The sequence below is a fragment of the Adelges cooleyi genome, unplaced genomic scaffold (assembly GCF_023614345.1).
Source record: "Adelges cooleyi isolate 19-005CV unplaced genomic scaffold, UGA_ACOO_1.1 ACOO_flye_CR_arks_rails_tigmint_CR_PRNA_21, whole genome shotgun sequence".
NCBI classification, from domain to species: Eukaryota; Metazoa; Arthropoda; class Insecta; order Hemiptera; family Adelgidae; genus Adelges; species Adelges cooleyi.
This window is the reverse complement of record NW_026095871.1, coordinates 13,499,276-13,516,466: the sequence shown is the minus strand read 5'-3', so window position 1 is coordinate 13,516,466 and position 17,191 is coordinate 13,499,276. Positions and strand designations below refer to the sequence as shown.

The 17,191-nt window shown below is 30.6% G+C and overlaps 1 protein-coding gene across 4 annotated transcripts; it reads left to right on the top strand.

Moving 5' to 3' along the window:
- Positions 1-162: 162 nt before the first annotated feature.
- LOC126835034 (regulator of G-protein signaling 17) lies at positions 163-16,497 on the top strand. Of its 4 annotated transcripts, none has more exons than XM_050567331.1 (9): positions 163-883; positions 10,187-10,422; positions 12,138-12,158; positions 12,844-12,855; positions 13,177-13,257; positions 13,348-13,409; positions 14,515-14,681; positions 14,974-15,234; positions 15,882-16,497. In XM_050567331.1, exons 2-8 carry the CDS (start codon positions 10,187-10,189, stop codon positions 15,208-15,210), a joined length of 816 nt encoding a protein of 271 aa, XP_050423288.1. In that variant the 5' UTR covers positions 163-883; the 3' UTR covers positions 15,211-15,234; positions 15,882-16,497. The 4 variants fall into 4 exon arrangements, with proteins under 4 accessions (XP_050423288.1, XP_050423286.1, XP_050423287.1 ...); XM_050567329.1 differs by having other exon boundaries at positions 12,117-12,158; XM_050567330.1 differs by lacking the exon at positions 12,844-12,855 and having other exon boundaries at positions 12,117-12,158.
- Positions 16,498-17,191: the final 694 nt, after the last annotated feature.

Sequence of the window (17,191 nt, the reverse complement as noted above, 5' to 3'; positions counted from 1 at the left end):
TTTGCGCGCAGGGTGCGCGGGAGGGTCTCTCTAGTCGGGCTAATCCTTAGTCTGTGTGTGTGTGTGTGTGCACGCGGCGTCAGGTCAACCGGAGAAGTGCGTGCTCCCGTAAACCCCCGCGTCGCCGTCGTCGTCGCCGTCGCCGCGCCGCCGCCGCGCCGTTAGTCGCGAGCGTCTCGGTTTCCATCGTGTCGTGTGTGTGGTGTGCCGAGCGCCTGTGTGAGTGTGTGTGTCTGTGTCATTGCGAATCGACAAAATTCTATTCCGCACACGGCGGAACGTGCATACGGGTTGTTTAATACAGCTGACACAAAAAAATTACACCGTTTTGAGAGCGGACAGGATCTAAAGATGCCGCCACGGCCGGCGCGTTCCTTGGCGATAGCCATCGTCGTTGAAGTCCTTCGATCGTCGGCCTTCGTATAGTGTGTGTGTGTTGCGACGCGCGCGCGTTTATACGGTGCGTTAAACGGTCGTGCCTAGCCCCTTAGGCGGTTACCCGCGTTCGTCGCACCAGAGCCGCGACACCAGCACCGACACAAGCGTCGGCGGCACCGGCAGTGCACGAACAAGACAAAGGATCACGCACGCGGATTCGTTGTGTCCGTTTGAGGCTGGGCCTCGACGATGCCATTAGGCTGGTTGGCCGGCACCGTCGACAAGCACGCCAACGTCCAGAGCCGCGTTACCGTCTTCATTACCATCGCCGACGGCAAGTTGAGTAACGTGGGCGCGCGTGACGAATGGAGTGTGGCCGGACTGCGGACCGACGACATCGACGCGACGTACACTACGCCGTGTGTACCACGTACGCGGCACGTCATGTACCTGAAATCAGTTGACAATCCTATCTGAATGATCCACCGCAGCGGTGTCTCTAAAGGTACTTTACATTATCATAATAATATTATATTATAACCCGACGTTTTGTAAGCGTACGGCTACGGCGGCGGCGACAGTCTTTCGAAACTTCCTTCCCCCATCCGATTCGCCTGTCGCTGCTCGATTCCTCGCTTAGCTACAGCACCTCGCGCACACATAAAACCACCTTTATCCTAACCTAACCCTAAAGTTGCCGTTTTGCTGCCTTCGACCGACCGACCGACCGATAGAAAGGACCAAATCGTTTAACGTCCTTATTATATCATATACAGTTTAACATATGACATCACTCGAGTAAACTATATAAGTCCAAACGGTACATAGCGAAACTAGTCTTAAACAATAGTAATGAGTACTAATAAATATTAAGTATATTATTAGGTAGACCAGTGACTGAGGTGCTTTGGTGTAGTTACCGAGAATAAGGTACAGTATACATGCACACAAACGATACATAGTCGTAAAAAACAACTTGTACGATTATTTTTTTTATTGACATGTAACGAGTTCGAAATCCACCTGTTTTATGAACACGCATCGTATACAGTAATATATATTTTTCGCGAATGTACATATCATATACCGTTATGTAAATTACACCCACCCACATATTATAGGATTAAAGTGTACAACAGTATAATAATATCAATAATGCACTACGAAAAACCTTAATCGCTTGTGTATATAATATAACTACACAGTTTTTGTAAAAAAAAAAAAAAAATGTACACTTTTAACCGAGATTTTTAATATTATAAGCATTTCGTCGTTTTGCGATTAATTACGATTTATAATATAATTAAGGTATTATAACGTCGGCTTTAAACGTTTTGTATTTAGATATCTCTTTTTTAACATACACTTCGGTTCTCTTGTAAACTAGCCCGAATACGGTATTTAAAAAAATGTAACGACTTTATTGAGCATCAAATACCAATACAATGGAATAGAACAATAAAACTTTGAATGCAACAGATTATTAAGAATTATGTTGATTTTATTGTTCTGTATAATTTGATATTGGATTTGCGTTGAAAACTATTACATGTGGAAAAATGCCAAAACATAAGTAAAATTACACCCTACAACTGGGGGGGGGGACAAGGTTATTTTTTAAAATTTTTGTTTCAAGTTAATAAAGTTTATTTTATATTTCTACAGGCCATTTTGTTAAAAAATAATTTTAACGTTAAGGTTGAAACCAAAAAATTGATTCATTTTTTGAGCGTTTTCTCGAATTTGGAAACATTTTTTTCATTTTATCTTACCTTAAATACCATTTTTGCATTTAATCTCTTATTATAACCTAGATTTATATGCTATTATGATAAACCTTTTACAAAAAACATTATTAAACAAATAAGAAGTAGTAATAATTATATATTTTAGTTTCATAAAACAATAAATAAGAATGGTTTAATAATGGGCGAGTTTAGAAATGTATAGTATAAGGCAATTTGTTTGGTTTGACAATTGCCACTAGTGTAATCTCAATAAGTGTAAGATATTTTTTATATTTTCAAGGTTAAATAAAAGAAAAAGTATAAAGACTGGATTGTATACGTCTAATTTGTGACTCGATGCTTTGTGTACCTACCTACATAAAAAAACTGATATGAAGATAACGAATCCGTCTATTCAGGATAAATCTGAAAAGCGACTAAAAAATAATATGTCGAATAAGATTTTTTCTTATTGTCGTTGATATAACATTTTATAAAGAATGTATTCTGCAAGTGAGCGGATTTATAAGTTATTAAGAAATAACTATTATATTTTATAATGTACGGTTGTCGTTCGTTAAATCCTTATCATACGCCTTATTGTTAATTTGTAATTATATATTTGGAATATGTCCAAATTATGGGTAATTTACTGCAAACAATGTATTTGTAGTATATTGTGAAGTATCATAAAATAAATTATCATTAAAACTTGCACGACAAAATATCATGAAATGCAAAAATCGCCTTAGTTAAATTCATTATAATATTATGTTTAATGTTATAATACCTCATTTTGAGTCAAAGTGACTGTTGCACTTTCTAACGATCCAATAATTAAATAATGAACGTCTTGAAAAAGTATTTAATCAGAATTCCGTCAATTTATAATCAGCTCATTTGCCTATAGTATTATTTTGTATACAGAATGTAAATATTGTCTTTATTTTAATAAAAAAAAAAAAAAATCAAGGTGTTAAAAAAAATATATCTGCTTTAAGTTGATGTTTTTAAATACCAACGTGTTTAATGTTTATTAAACAATAATTTCAACATCAAACTTTAAATATTTATTCAGACTTATTACTTATATATTTTATACAAATAACAGTATAATTTTATTCGTATTACTGTTTTTAATCTTTACGCTCGTCAATAGAAAAAAAAAATATGTATAATGATTTTCCGCGGACCTTTAAAGGGAGAGGTTATGAGATGGTTATCGACGTTACAGCTCAAAACGTTCGCATATGTAGGTAAAATATAATTTCGAATACTTAACCAATCAATAGATCATCGCTATGTATACTATTTGGTTTATTTTAAAGCAAAGAATTAGTTTAAATCTTTGAGACCTGGGTAATTTCGGTAAAACATCAATAATTGTCCTTTTCCTTATCACTTCTAAGGTCAAAATTAAAAAATGGTCGTCATAGAAACGTTTTGTTTCTCATTCACCAGATAATCTCAATTCCAGGAGGTAAGAATTTCCATGGACATAGGCTGGGAACAAATCAGGGGTATGAGTAAATGGTTACATTTTTTACCTTTGTTATCTATGCATATTAATGGTTCTGATAAGCACATTTTGGTGACCTGAATACACCCTAAATGGAAAATTCTTGAAACATGCCAAAAATAGTGATTCGTGATTCACTAGATTATGTGTAACGCATAACGTAATAGTCTCGTTTATTTCCGAAAAAACGGTTTTACGGATAGAGAAAAAAAAACACTAATAAACATTGAAAATATTTTATGTTGAATCAACTGTAGAAACATACGTCATGTTTCGTCATGATACACAGTTTTTTCTTAATCTTATCCTACGCAAATGGGGTCGGCTAACCATACATATTAAACATATAAGAGCGTTACACTTAGGTTACATTGACCCCAAATACATCTTTTTAGGTACATTATATCCCTAAAAAACCTACACGCTTAAAGAGGTTTTTATCAATCTCGGATAAATAGGTTAGTGCATAGATATTTATGTGTTTTAAATTCTTCATTTTTTTTTTAACTCGTATGGAAATGCAATATCCGCATTAGGTCTATCAGTCATAATACCTACAAAACTGTAAATTATATTTCATTAGGAGATAAATAACTGAGAAATAAAATAACTATTTGCATACATCAGTGTTTTAGAAATATTATTTATTTACAATTTTATCACCACGGTTAAACTACGCTTGACTTAAGTGTACAAAAAAGTAAGTTATACTATATCGTTTTAAAATTAATTTTAAAAGGCTATAAATACATATAAATATATGGGAAGTTTCTCGGTCTTCCGTATTTCTCTCGTTTTAGAATATTCAGGTAAAACATTACACTTAAAATATTTTCAATTTGTATATTCGATGGTACCTATTATATTTAATTAACGGAGTAGACTGTATAGTATTATTAATAGTTATATTTAAACGGGTAAAAGCTATTGATCTTAAACGCGCTCATTAAATAACTTAAAAAAAAAAAATTAGATGTTAGGTTGCGGTTGAATATCTTGTTCACTACCCGAAATCGTATTAAATTATTAAAAACTGACTATTTAAAAAAAAAAAATTGGCTTATACTTTGTGGTTACAATTAGTCTTTATGATAATTTAATTAAAAACATGATATTAATTATTGATAAATATTTATTTTAAATACGAATTATTAATAATTATTACATTATATAATTTATATTATAAACTATAAATGAGTTATACATAAATTATTAATTTATTTATGCCAAACGGCTTTTTTAAAAAAAACATATATCCAGCCATATCAAAATATTATATAATTTGTAGTTAAGTGTGCAGTAAGATAATAATTACTAGAAGTAAGAAATACAAATTACAATAATCTGTCTCTATTATGCATTGTTCATAAATTACAGTAGCTATCTACATATATTGTAAAGTTTTTTTTTTGTAATTAATAAATAAATATATTTTTAAAAAATGCTTAATTTAATTACATATTAATTCGAAAGTGGATTTTTCAGAAACTACTATAACTTTTATTTTAACCATTTCTGGGTGACCTTATTATAGTTAGTGTTTAAATAACGATAAGTTTAGTTTGTTAACACATTAATACTTATTATTACTATTGTGTTAATAGAAATTGTGTATCAAATATTAGACAAGTTAGAGGCTTTTATAATATTTATAGTTAAAAAACTTGCTTATTATTGAGAATTTTTTGGATAGAATGCCATTGGACCTTATAAAAACGATTTTTGTTAAAAATTTTCTAAATTTATTATACATAATTGTCCGCTAATTTTCTTAAAGTTTATGATTTGATAATTATGACCTAACCTTAGAAGATATTAGGCCTTTTTAAAGTTATTCTCTTTTATACTTTTATAGTTATTAGTTAGCCCAAATTTGATATTATTTTCAATAATATAACGCCATCTCATATGTGTTAAAACCCTATAAACCTAAGATTTTATAACGGAACGTAATACGCATATATTTTATTAACTTTATAAATTAAGAATAATTTGCTGAAAACTTTTATCGATTTTTAGGAATGTCGTTAAAAATATTAGCATATTTATAAAAAATGTGTAAAAGTATTTGTTTGTAAAAGTTACAGCTTTTTAAAGTTAAAACGATAATGAACCTAGTATTACCAACACAACAATTAAAATTTTGTATAGTGCTAAATCGATGAATATTAATAATTTACATATAAATTCTATTATGTCTACAGTTTTAAAAAATGTAGTACTATGTAGGTTTAGAGATCTAATACCATTTTATATACAAGTTGTATTTATAGTGATCCACAGCATTTCAGTATGCATATCTGTATCTATAATCCATAAAAAATTACATAAAATTTCTTTATGATGGACTTTTGGATAATTTGTCAAACTTGGATAATTCGGGTTTCTTAAATAAATAAATTAATAGTTTGGCCATTATTTTTTAAAAATTTCTAACAGTTTATTTTCTATTAGTGTAGTAGTTTAGACGTATATATATTGTTGATAGATATGTTAAGCTCGTCGATACGATTCAATTTGCTAGGTGGACTTTTTCGGATAGCGTTTGAAAGTGCAGAATGACTGATAATTTAAAGGGTTCACCCGGAGAAGGACGCGTACTTACGTTGCAAAAGTTTTTCGGCACCATAAATCACGTGTAAACAAAAAAACTATTACATTCAATACTAGTGCACAGGATGTGAAACGCCTCTGCTTTTTGGGCGGTAGGATGCTATTGATTTTGCTCAGTTCGCTGTTTTTCGATTTAACAATAACTCGCTACTTCTTTAAAACGTTTTCAAGTTCTTCATAAAATGTTGGTTGTATTGATTAATTGTAGAGTGTCAACGAGGATGCCGAGTTTATATAAAATGTATATATTATATTTATTCAAATTAAAAAAAATTAAGTATACATATTAACTAAATTGTGCAATGTAATAAATGTGCTGCGAGTTTTTTTTGTGTTTAGATTAACAGCTTTTTAATTTTCTTAATATATTTTTTTAATATTAATTTATACTACTTTTTTCATAATTCAGAAAGTTATCTTGTTATTTACATGTAATATATTTTTTTATATTACACATCGGGTTTTTAGCGGTACTTGTGTATTGTACACAATCCTTATAAAAAAAACATTGAAAGTATACCACTATAAATTAAATTAAATTCATTATTAGCACACGTTAAAATAAATTTTCACAGGGACTCGTTATGGTATTCTGGCACATTATCCGCTGTACTTTACAGTTTTATATTATATTGTAATTAAGTAATACCACGACTGAGGTCTAGAATTACTACTTTCTGAAATAATATTTTTGTACAGTACATTCAGGGATGGTCAAAATATAGTACATCAAATACAAAAATACTGTATTTTGTACTTGAATCCAATAACCTTAAACACAAATCCCACACACTTGAACGTGCAGTACTTATAAACACTATAACTGAAATATTTTTTTATTATAACTTAAACAAGTACTATGAGACGACTGACCGCGTGTTGGTCACACAGGATGAGATGTGAGACAATGAGAATTAAATGGGTAAAATGACGGTGTATGGGGGGCTGGAATTCTTGGTCACCCGAGCGATAGCCGATAGTCCAGTGACCGCCATCGCGCCGCCGAGGGGATTAAATATGTATAATATTATAATATAATGTGTATTTATATATCCCACCAGCGCTACCCGCCACTGTTACCAGAATTGATCGGAAGCGGTTTTCTTTCTTTTTTTTTTTTTTATGGTGGGGGGGGGCCCTCCGCGGAAGTGCCGCAGCTATAGGTTGATGTATAGTAAATAACCGGGTTATGTTGTAGGCAGGTACGCCCGGGGTGGAACCCGGGTGCTCGGCATATTGATTGGGGAGCCCGGCGGGTGCGCGCGCCGGTCGCGGTGTTCGGTCATTCACTAAACGCCGGCCGGGTAGCCGACGCCGCCGCCGCCGCCGCCGCCGCTACTACTACAGCCACCGCCATTACCGTCGTCTCCAACGTCCGAAGGAACGATGCTTGCCGTTGCGTTGGACAGCGGCGATGGTGGCGGTAAGCCTTCAGTCGTCCAATTGAACGAATATTATTTCACGCTTATCGCCAGCAAACTGTTAAACTCTTCAGGGGCTTCTGAAATCCACGCAGGGGTGTATGAATCGCAAAATATATATATTTTATTTACGCGAGATCATAACGACGATGATGAATAGAATTTTGACAATAGCATATTATTTGATTTTTTTAATAGACCACTCATCTACACACAATTGTTTGTTTGTTTTTCTGCCCTCGACAAGCTGTCGCTTTTTAAGCGTTTGTTAAGATAAATTCATGATTGTATAATAATTATTATTGGCATTTGTTTCTACCGCACGGCGGCTAGTGTAGGCAATTTCGGTACGCCCGTGTGTTGTCGCAAGTTTAACAATACTACCGCGTTGTTATGGCAATAAAAAATAAATTTCTAATAATTATCATTATTGTACTATTAATATTATCCGTCAATCAAGGCTTTTTCCACAGAGCCTAATAACAAATTACAAAAATATCCAGAAATTCAATTATTTATTTTAAAATGTTAAATAAGTCTTGATTAGTCTACACCTTTAGACGGTCGCGGATCAAAATGTTGAAAAATCAAAATCTTTTAGCCCATAATCGATTTTTACCGTTTCGAATTATATTGAATTATACATATTTATTTTTAAAATTAAAAAAAATAAACATCTACTCCTCGAAGCACGCTCTGGCGGCTGGGTTTGATTTTCGTTGAGTTCCGGTAGAGAGCGATTAAAGTACCTTAACAATTATAAGTTATAACTTATAACACTAGATTTTATACTAATACCAGTTCAGTATTAATCAATCGAAGTCAAACTTTTTAAAAAGTAGTCGATGTAAAATAAATTTATCATTTTTTTCGTACCTTTTTCCGACTAATTTATTATACGATGATACGATATTTTGTACAATCATTTTTTTATTGGACTATGCCTTTAAAATCAGCTTAAAGTTTCTTTGCCATGCCAGTTTATAATCATTATTGGCACACTTAATACTTGATTTCGATCAAATTTGAAATACATTTTTGTGTTTCGAGTTGATATTCAAAATCCTTTTATTACCTTACAAGAGACAAGTGATACACCTTTGTCAAGTTATTAGTTTTGTGTATCAGTTAATTTTGTTTAACATATGTTTCTATGCATTAAATTATATTATTACTCTAAGTAGTCATGATATTTTCTCCCTGGGGGCGTCAGGACTAGTCGGCCATAATTATCCTAATGACTCATAATTTGATAAACTATGCTTGTAGTAGTTATCCAAGAATTTTCTTTACAAGTACTTTGTACATATTTTGATGTTAGATAGAATGTTAAATGAGTATAAGAGGATAAACAATAGCAGCTTCAACTTTTTTAATATACTTATTTTCAAATTTATAGCCAAAATTGTTTTATATTACACGTAAATGTAATGTGTTAGTTACATTTTAAATATTAAACTGGAAAATGAATGATTTATTTATGAATAAATATTTACAAGAGATGTGTGCATAGCTAAAATATTTACATATTTACAAAAATACAATAACACATTTATTAGGAAGTAAATATATAGGTAATAATATATTAAACTTTGATTAACCTACTAGTATAAGTTTGCGATTCTATAGATTTGTGGGGAGAGATGATTTGGCTAGTCTAAACATATTTTCTAATTTATTAGGGCACTGTCAAGACGAATTGAGAAAATTATGCAGTACTAATTTAATTTAAAAATTCTTATTATTAACTTATTAACTTATTTTTTTATTTATTTTAGTCAGTTGATTTCTTGCATACCAACATTTAAATAACCCCTCTGAAAATAACTAGAAACTATTATCTTACGGTTTATAACCAATATTATATGTAATAAAGTAATAATCAAATCAAGACAGAAAGTCGTAAAATTACTTAAATTTTGATTGATATAAATTTGAAGAAAATATAGATTAACAGATATTAACGGTGCACTACTTCGGTTTCCATCTCTATTTATATTTAAGGTATGCAATTTTGGTGATGCTGATTTTAAAGCTCTATTGTAACTATGTACGTATTAACTAAAGTTTATATTAAATTAATATAGTTACAACTGTTGTAAATAACATGGTTATTAATTTTCAGTTTTATGATTATATATTGTTCACTGAATATTATTTTTGCAAACTTTGTTTTTAAATTATTCAAAATAAAAAATTGTTTTATTATTTATAATCGAACCTAGTCTAACTGTTTTGAAATAATTAAATAGTTGTTTAATTTCTATGTTAATTGGAAAAAGGTTTATATTACAGTTGCATTTATAATCGATACATTTATACTTATGTGCCTATAAAGGTTCTACCGTCCCGCTTTTTTACGAATACAAAGTCTTATGAGTTACATTTTTGGAGGAACTAAACAGTTTAGGAAAATACCTGTCGTAATACAAAATGTTTAAATTAAAATTACCGACTGCATAGTTATAAAGATCATTGGATAAATATTTAAGTTCAAACTAAACAATGAACTAACTACTATTTTTCAGATGAGTGTGCTTGTGCCGATTGAGGGGGGCGATCCGGCAGGGTCGGAAGGTGGATCGCCATCGTGCACGACCAGGCACAGGTTTACTCCGCCTGGGAACCCCAGCACGCCGACCACGCCACTGCCTGTGCCACCGGATAATACCGAACCCAGTGCGATCATCGAACCGCAGGGGCCGGTAACGCAGAAACACCACCCATGTATATCTTGCTGGTGTTGCTGTTGTGGGTGCTCTTGGTAAGAAAACGGATATCTATTAAAGTAGAATCATATGAAAAAAACATTTAATGTCTTCCGACAAACTCTGAGTTTTTCACCATTTTATTAAGTTACCGTCGAAGCCACAACTATGTTATATTTAGTTTCCGAACTCTGTAAAAAATAAACAAACATGAAAAGCTCACAATTGTGTGCTTAAAACATCAATTTTCTTCATTCGAGCGTCTAAACTAATTTATAATCGCTTGTCGTTATTATACGAAGTGGGCGAACATCTTTTGTTTTTCTGAGTGTGAGAATCGCATACATCTTCGGTCGGTTAAAGCGGACGCTTTATTCATAAAAATATACCGTTAAAGAATATTCTGATAGTGTTTTAAAAAATGTATGTAAAGTGCCATGAGTCATTATTATCTATAGACCATTTGACTCTTTGACTATTTTGCGTAATTCCGGTTTCATTATAAAAACACTACTTATATTTTGTTGAGATTTTATAATTTACCCAAAATTGTCTTGACAAAGACAAGGCTCAAGCTACACGACTAATTGATATAACCGACATCATAAATGGACTATGAATAATGTACAAAATTGATCTATACCATAATATAGTGGTAGGCTAATAGCATAATATCATTAACATCATACATTAACAATTTTAAACAACACAATACTGTATATAATAGTATGGCTATACCGCATAATAATATGGCTAATCACCTAATATGAATTTGTTTGATTGAAAATGCCCAATTAAAAAATGAATAAATATGAGATTTAAAATACTTGATTAAAATAAAAATATACCTAAGACATATTATTATGTATAAACGAACGGGAAGATTTTTGTTCACTAATACGCATGTTGTCTGGATTGATTTTTTTTCATGATATTAACCTACAAATTAGTTATATAAAAAATAACCATTAAATATTTAAAAAGATGTACCCTTAGACCATCATACAGTAAATCATATAGTAAATCTATAAAAGCTAACTCGATGTCTGATTGTCAGTTAAGTTTATAATATACCTAAATTCTGTATTATTCCCTGTTAGTTTATAGATTTGATTTAATGGTAACAGACAATAGTGAAATTTTTTTAACTTTTCCTTGATAACCCAGGCGACCTTAATTTTTACAATTTATATTTTACGTTATTATTCTATTTATATTTTTGAATAATGTTAGTTATATATATATATATACATCGAGATACACCGTGTTCAATACCACCGATTTGACACCATTTGACATTGTGTTTTGAAATCGTCAAGTATATTTACCATGGTTACTGTGTTCGCTACCATATTATATTATGCACTGTGCCCAATGGCCATAGTTAAATACTGCCTATTTTTATTAACAACTAATCACTAATGGATGGGGTAATATAATGGATTAGTTTTTATTCCAATTAATAATGAAAAAGCGTGTTAATAAATAACTACTCCCACGCCAAAAAACAAATGTATTTTTAACCTAAAATGTCATTATTCGGAGACTTAATACCTAGGATTTTATTTCGGTAGTAGGCAATAAGGGTGATGAGGGTAGGGCGAGGATATAAAGTAGGGTTTTCTGGTATACATATATACCACTGCGTCATTCCTAAAACAATTAGGTTAAACTTCGATTTTAAACCGTAAAAAAGTATAACTAGATTTCTTATTAATATTTGATGTATTATTTATCTGTGTTCAATCAGTGTTATTTTGCATGCGAACAGGAGTAGGATATGCAAACTATGGTAAGTGAAAACCAAGTACAAATATTGTATAGTTTTATTTGCGGGAAGCAAACAAATATTGAATGTACAGATATTTGTTATATATGTATGTAAAGATGAATTATAATATTTTATGTTATCTTTAGATTTCGATGATTAGATTGAATAATTATAAATTTACCCATATGAAATAATTTTAAATTTATCATTCATTAATCCACCACCATTTTAGGAAATAATATAAAATTGACATTATACATCACATTTGTGACAAGGATATTGTTCAGTTTTTCTTTTTAATAATTTTTAACTATTGTTTAATAGACCTAAATGAAAATTTAATTTAAATCTAATAATAAACAGAATTATTTAAAACTAAAATAAAAATTATCAATAATCAAAAAACTAAACTATACTAATAATATAATATTATTGCTTTGCACAAATCATTGATATATTGTTAATGCTTCATTATAATTAAATTTATTAATAAATATTATAACTAATTAATTTAAAAGAAATTACTAAATATTTAAAAATCTATTAAATTCTATATGGTATTATTATTATTTTTTTTTTCGATCGCTTAAGTCCCATAGAAAACACTATCTATTTATTACATATATTTATTTATTGTACTAGATAAAATAAATTGTCTGAAATTGTGTCTTTATTTTATTTTTATTGCGTTCTTTCACACCTTCAGGGATCGTTTTTGGTAAGTATAGCAATGAGTAACATATTGTATACAACAGGAGTAGCTGTACACATGCATGATATAAAAACATATATGTTTAAAGCAATAATTTACTGATTTTATGCTATTGCCGATAACTATTATTTATTTATAGTTACAAGAATTGTGCAATTATTTATAAAAATTTTTTATAAATGTAATTTCCAAATTTTAAAAATACATAATATAGTATTATTAACTGCCATAAATGACAACAAGATTTTAAAGACAACGTTGAGTTATTTAACATTTCTTACTGAATATTTTGAACGAAAATACTAATGGTTAGTATTTTTTTTATAGCTTTGTAAAAGGGCATCACCCAAAATCGACAAATGGGAACGGATCTTCCGGCGGCATAATCGAAAATCCTGTAGAGATAAGGTATGCGTCACTCAATTTATATTTTGTGTTATCTGCAACATGTATTTCTATATGATTATTATTGTATTTCTATTTATTATTATTACACAGGCCTCCATTAGAAGAAATACGGAGTTGGAGCAAATCGTTCGACAGACTCCTCAAGTGTCCAGGTAAGCAGACCAATTAAACATTTTTAAAAGCTTTAAAAATTCAAGGTGAAACTATATCAATTGAAAGGCACGGAGAAAGAACGCTATTTGTCCATTTTTTCGATTTTTAGTCAACCTCCAAGCAGTTGCGATTTAAAAAAATCTCGTTAGCAGCCGCACTGCGGTGCATTGTATTTTTGTATTTAAAAAGTACTAAAAGTATCAAAAATACAGGTGTTAACACCGCGTACGCGAGTGCTTAGAGATTAATGCTACCATTTAATGGCAAATTGGGAACATTATCTAATGTATAGATCTATTAGGTGAAAAAAAAAGGTTACATCGATGCTTAGCATCTTAAAATGGTTGACACATACATAGATTTACACGTACAAACTAACTTTGTTTTTGCTTTCATGAAAACTTATCATAAAATGGACAAATACCTATCTTCCTCTGTGCCCTTCAATTAAAAAGTAAACGCTATTGTGTTTTTATTTTTCATTAACTCGGTTGGACCTTATTATTATACTCTCTAAATAGGTAATCGTAAACAAGTTCAAGTAAACAATTAAATAACGCGTTCAGCCAAAAGTTTGATTGACTGTCGTTTTAATGGCTATCCATACAAATTATATTTTAAAATGGATAATTTTCAAAAATTATAATTTTACTACAAATAGGCACTTCACTGGTAACCTCGGATGAATTGTGGGTATATATTTGTTTATAACGACGTTAGTTGTAGGTAAAGTCGATAATAGCGTTACGCACAGAACCTGCCAGGAGACTGTGATTAATATCCTGTCGCCAATCAGAGATTATAATTAATCATTGCCTTCGCGTTATGTTTTGTATATAATTATTGAATTTTTATGTATACTTGACTAAGCAAATATATTTATACGCCATAAAAAAATCATCAACGTTTTAATCGGTTTAGTTACAGAAAACAACACATTAAAAACTATTATAATGGTACTAGATAATAATATAGGCAGTAACGCTTAGGGAAACTGTAATTATTTATGTATATCCGACAGCGCGCTAATAGTTTAAGTTTTGAAGTAATAGCCGACATCATTTAATAGTTAATGCGATTTTTGTTTTTTTTTTGTTTTTACAGCGGGCAAAAAAATATTCCGAGATTTCTTGCGGTGCGAATACAGCGAAGAAAACATATTGTTTTGGATGGCCGTGGAGGAACTGAAAAGAGAATCTAATCCAGATGTAATCGAGGAAAAAGCTCGGTTCATTTACGAAGATTACATTTCGATTCTATCTCCCAAAGAGGTAAAGACCTTGTACAAAATTGCATTTCAGAGTTTGTATCCTGCGCATTTACCAACATTTTTAACACGTGTCAATATCGAGTCATGTCAGTAAAAAAAAAAATGTATTTAAAATCTTATTATAATTAACCAACTACAAAATTAATCTTAAAAATACATTTTTTTAATGTACCAAAAATCTTATAATGTAATTGAATTACATTTTAAAAAGTTTGAACACCACAACACTATGACATAAATCTAGAGATATTTTTTCTTCTTTTAACATATTTTTTTCTGTGTGACGTTTACAGGTGAGCTTAGACTCACGCGTTCGTGATATAGTCAACAAAAACATTAATCAACCATCGGCTCATATGTTTGATGAAGCTCAGCTACAAATTTACACGCTTATGCATAGGGATTCTTATCCTAGATTTATAAATTCGACTCAGTACAAAAAATTAGCCAAAATTGAAAACGGAGCAACCGGCAACGCTCAAAACAGTGGCCAGCAAACCCCAACCAAACGCAAACAGAGCAATATATGAAAGCAAAATAGCCGATTATTTCAGGTAAATAAACAATAATAAAATATTTTATGAAGTAGGTACCTACACTTTTAATTTAATGTTATTTATTAACCTTGGCTACGAAAAACGGATGCTACGAGGGTCGCTAATAACTATTACAAACGATTTTATTGTCAAACGCATAACCGGAATAGACGTTACTTATTTTGAGAAAACCTTCAATTGTATTGCATATATATATATTTTATAAATATTCCGTAATTAATAATACACAACTTATAAATTTAAGAAAAAAAAATGTATTTGAGCGTTCTATTGATTAAATGAGAAACGATAATAATGATGTACAATTAATATGATTGAGCAAGGAACAACGCTAATCAATGAAACACCAACCATTAACGTGTATTATAAAATACACGATATTTATATAACCTTTTCTGTCTGACGACGATATTCATTTATGTCACGTCATTTTAATGTGCGATATGAATCTTAAAACTAAGAAAAGCCCCTGTTTATACAAATTTATTTTGGTCGGTCTGTTTAATAGTAGTTAAAACCGATATTTAATAAATGTGTATAGTTTATGTAATTTTTACAAACTAAAAATAAATTAAGCTAATAACACAAAAAAAAAAAACTATTTGGGACTGTAACCCTTACTTAAATTGATTGAAATTTCGTAGGACAATATTCGCAGAGACTTTTCCTTTTCTGGAAAGTTCACAAATCGGTTTTGCTGAGCGACTGTGGCCGTTTTCAAGGTCGTATGGATTGGGTTAGAAACGTCGTGCTTGGCAAATCACCTATAAACTCGCCCGGTTCAAAATCGAGACGTCCCATAACCGACTTCTTTCCCAGACACGCATGAGAAGCAAAAAATGTGATCCGTTTGTTCAAAAATAATTTAATATAAAGTTTAGAAAATATTAAAACTGATTGTTAACTCAAACGTGATAAAAATCCAAGTAAAAAATAATTCGCGGTTGTGGTGCCGTGAAATATTGTTAAGTAAACCCGTTATAGTTAACATAATTTAGATCTAGCGTGAATCTAGAAGGAGCAAAGGCAATAGCTTCAACTTATTTAATTATACACTGCAGCAAAATTTAAACTTTTTTTTGGAACAATAACCAAAGTAAAACCATTTTCATATGTGACTGAACTAGGCCTTGAAACCTACTCCCGGTCAATAAAAAGCGGTACGCAATAATGGTGTTGTACAATATATTATGATATACAATATTTGACTTGCTAAATTAGAATCATATTTTCTTTAACGTTACAAAAAAAAAAAACAAATATCATATAATAATAATTCTAATACCAGTTCTAAATAAGGAAGATAAAAATAGATTTAAACTAATATTTAAAATCATAAACATTTTGAAACGTTGCATACATGGTTTTTGGCATATTAAAAATAGTATATACAGCCTTTTTCACAATTTTCGGGGCGCCTCTCTGTTAGACGTGTTACATAGGTTTGGATTCAATAAGAAAAGTCTTGTAAAATTTCCATAAATTTAAACATTTTTGTATTATAATTAGGATTACTGTTAATAGTTGATCAAATTTTAAGGTAAAATGTGTTTTTGGTTAAAAATTTTAAAAAAATTGTCATTTTTTTAAGCATTTTTCTTATTTTTTTTTTTGTAATTGTAAAAAAGAGTATCAGGAAAAACAATCATTTTTACAAGTATGAGATGCCCAGTAACTCTGTTTTCAATTTCTAGATTCACTCTTGATTTAAATTTAATAGTACTAATAGCAATTTAACATTTAAGAACAGAATGTGCACGTACAGTGTAATAGTTCGAATTAAGGCATAATATGTTTTTCAGTCGAATATTTTTCGTCTTTGGTGTTCAAGCCTGCGTTTGGACCCATGTATTTGGGACCAGAATTTATAAGGTTATATATGTAGACTTAAATTATTTACAGGTAGTATAAGAGAAACGATGGTATTTATTAACATAATAAGGTAATTTTTAAG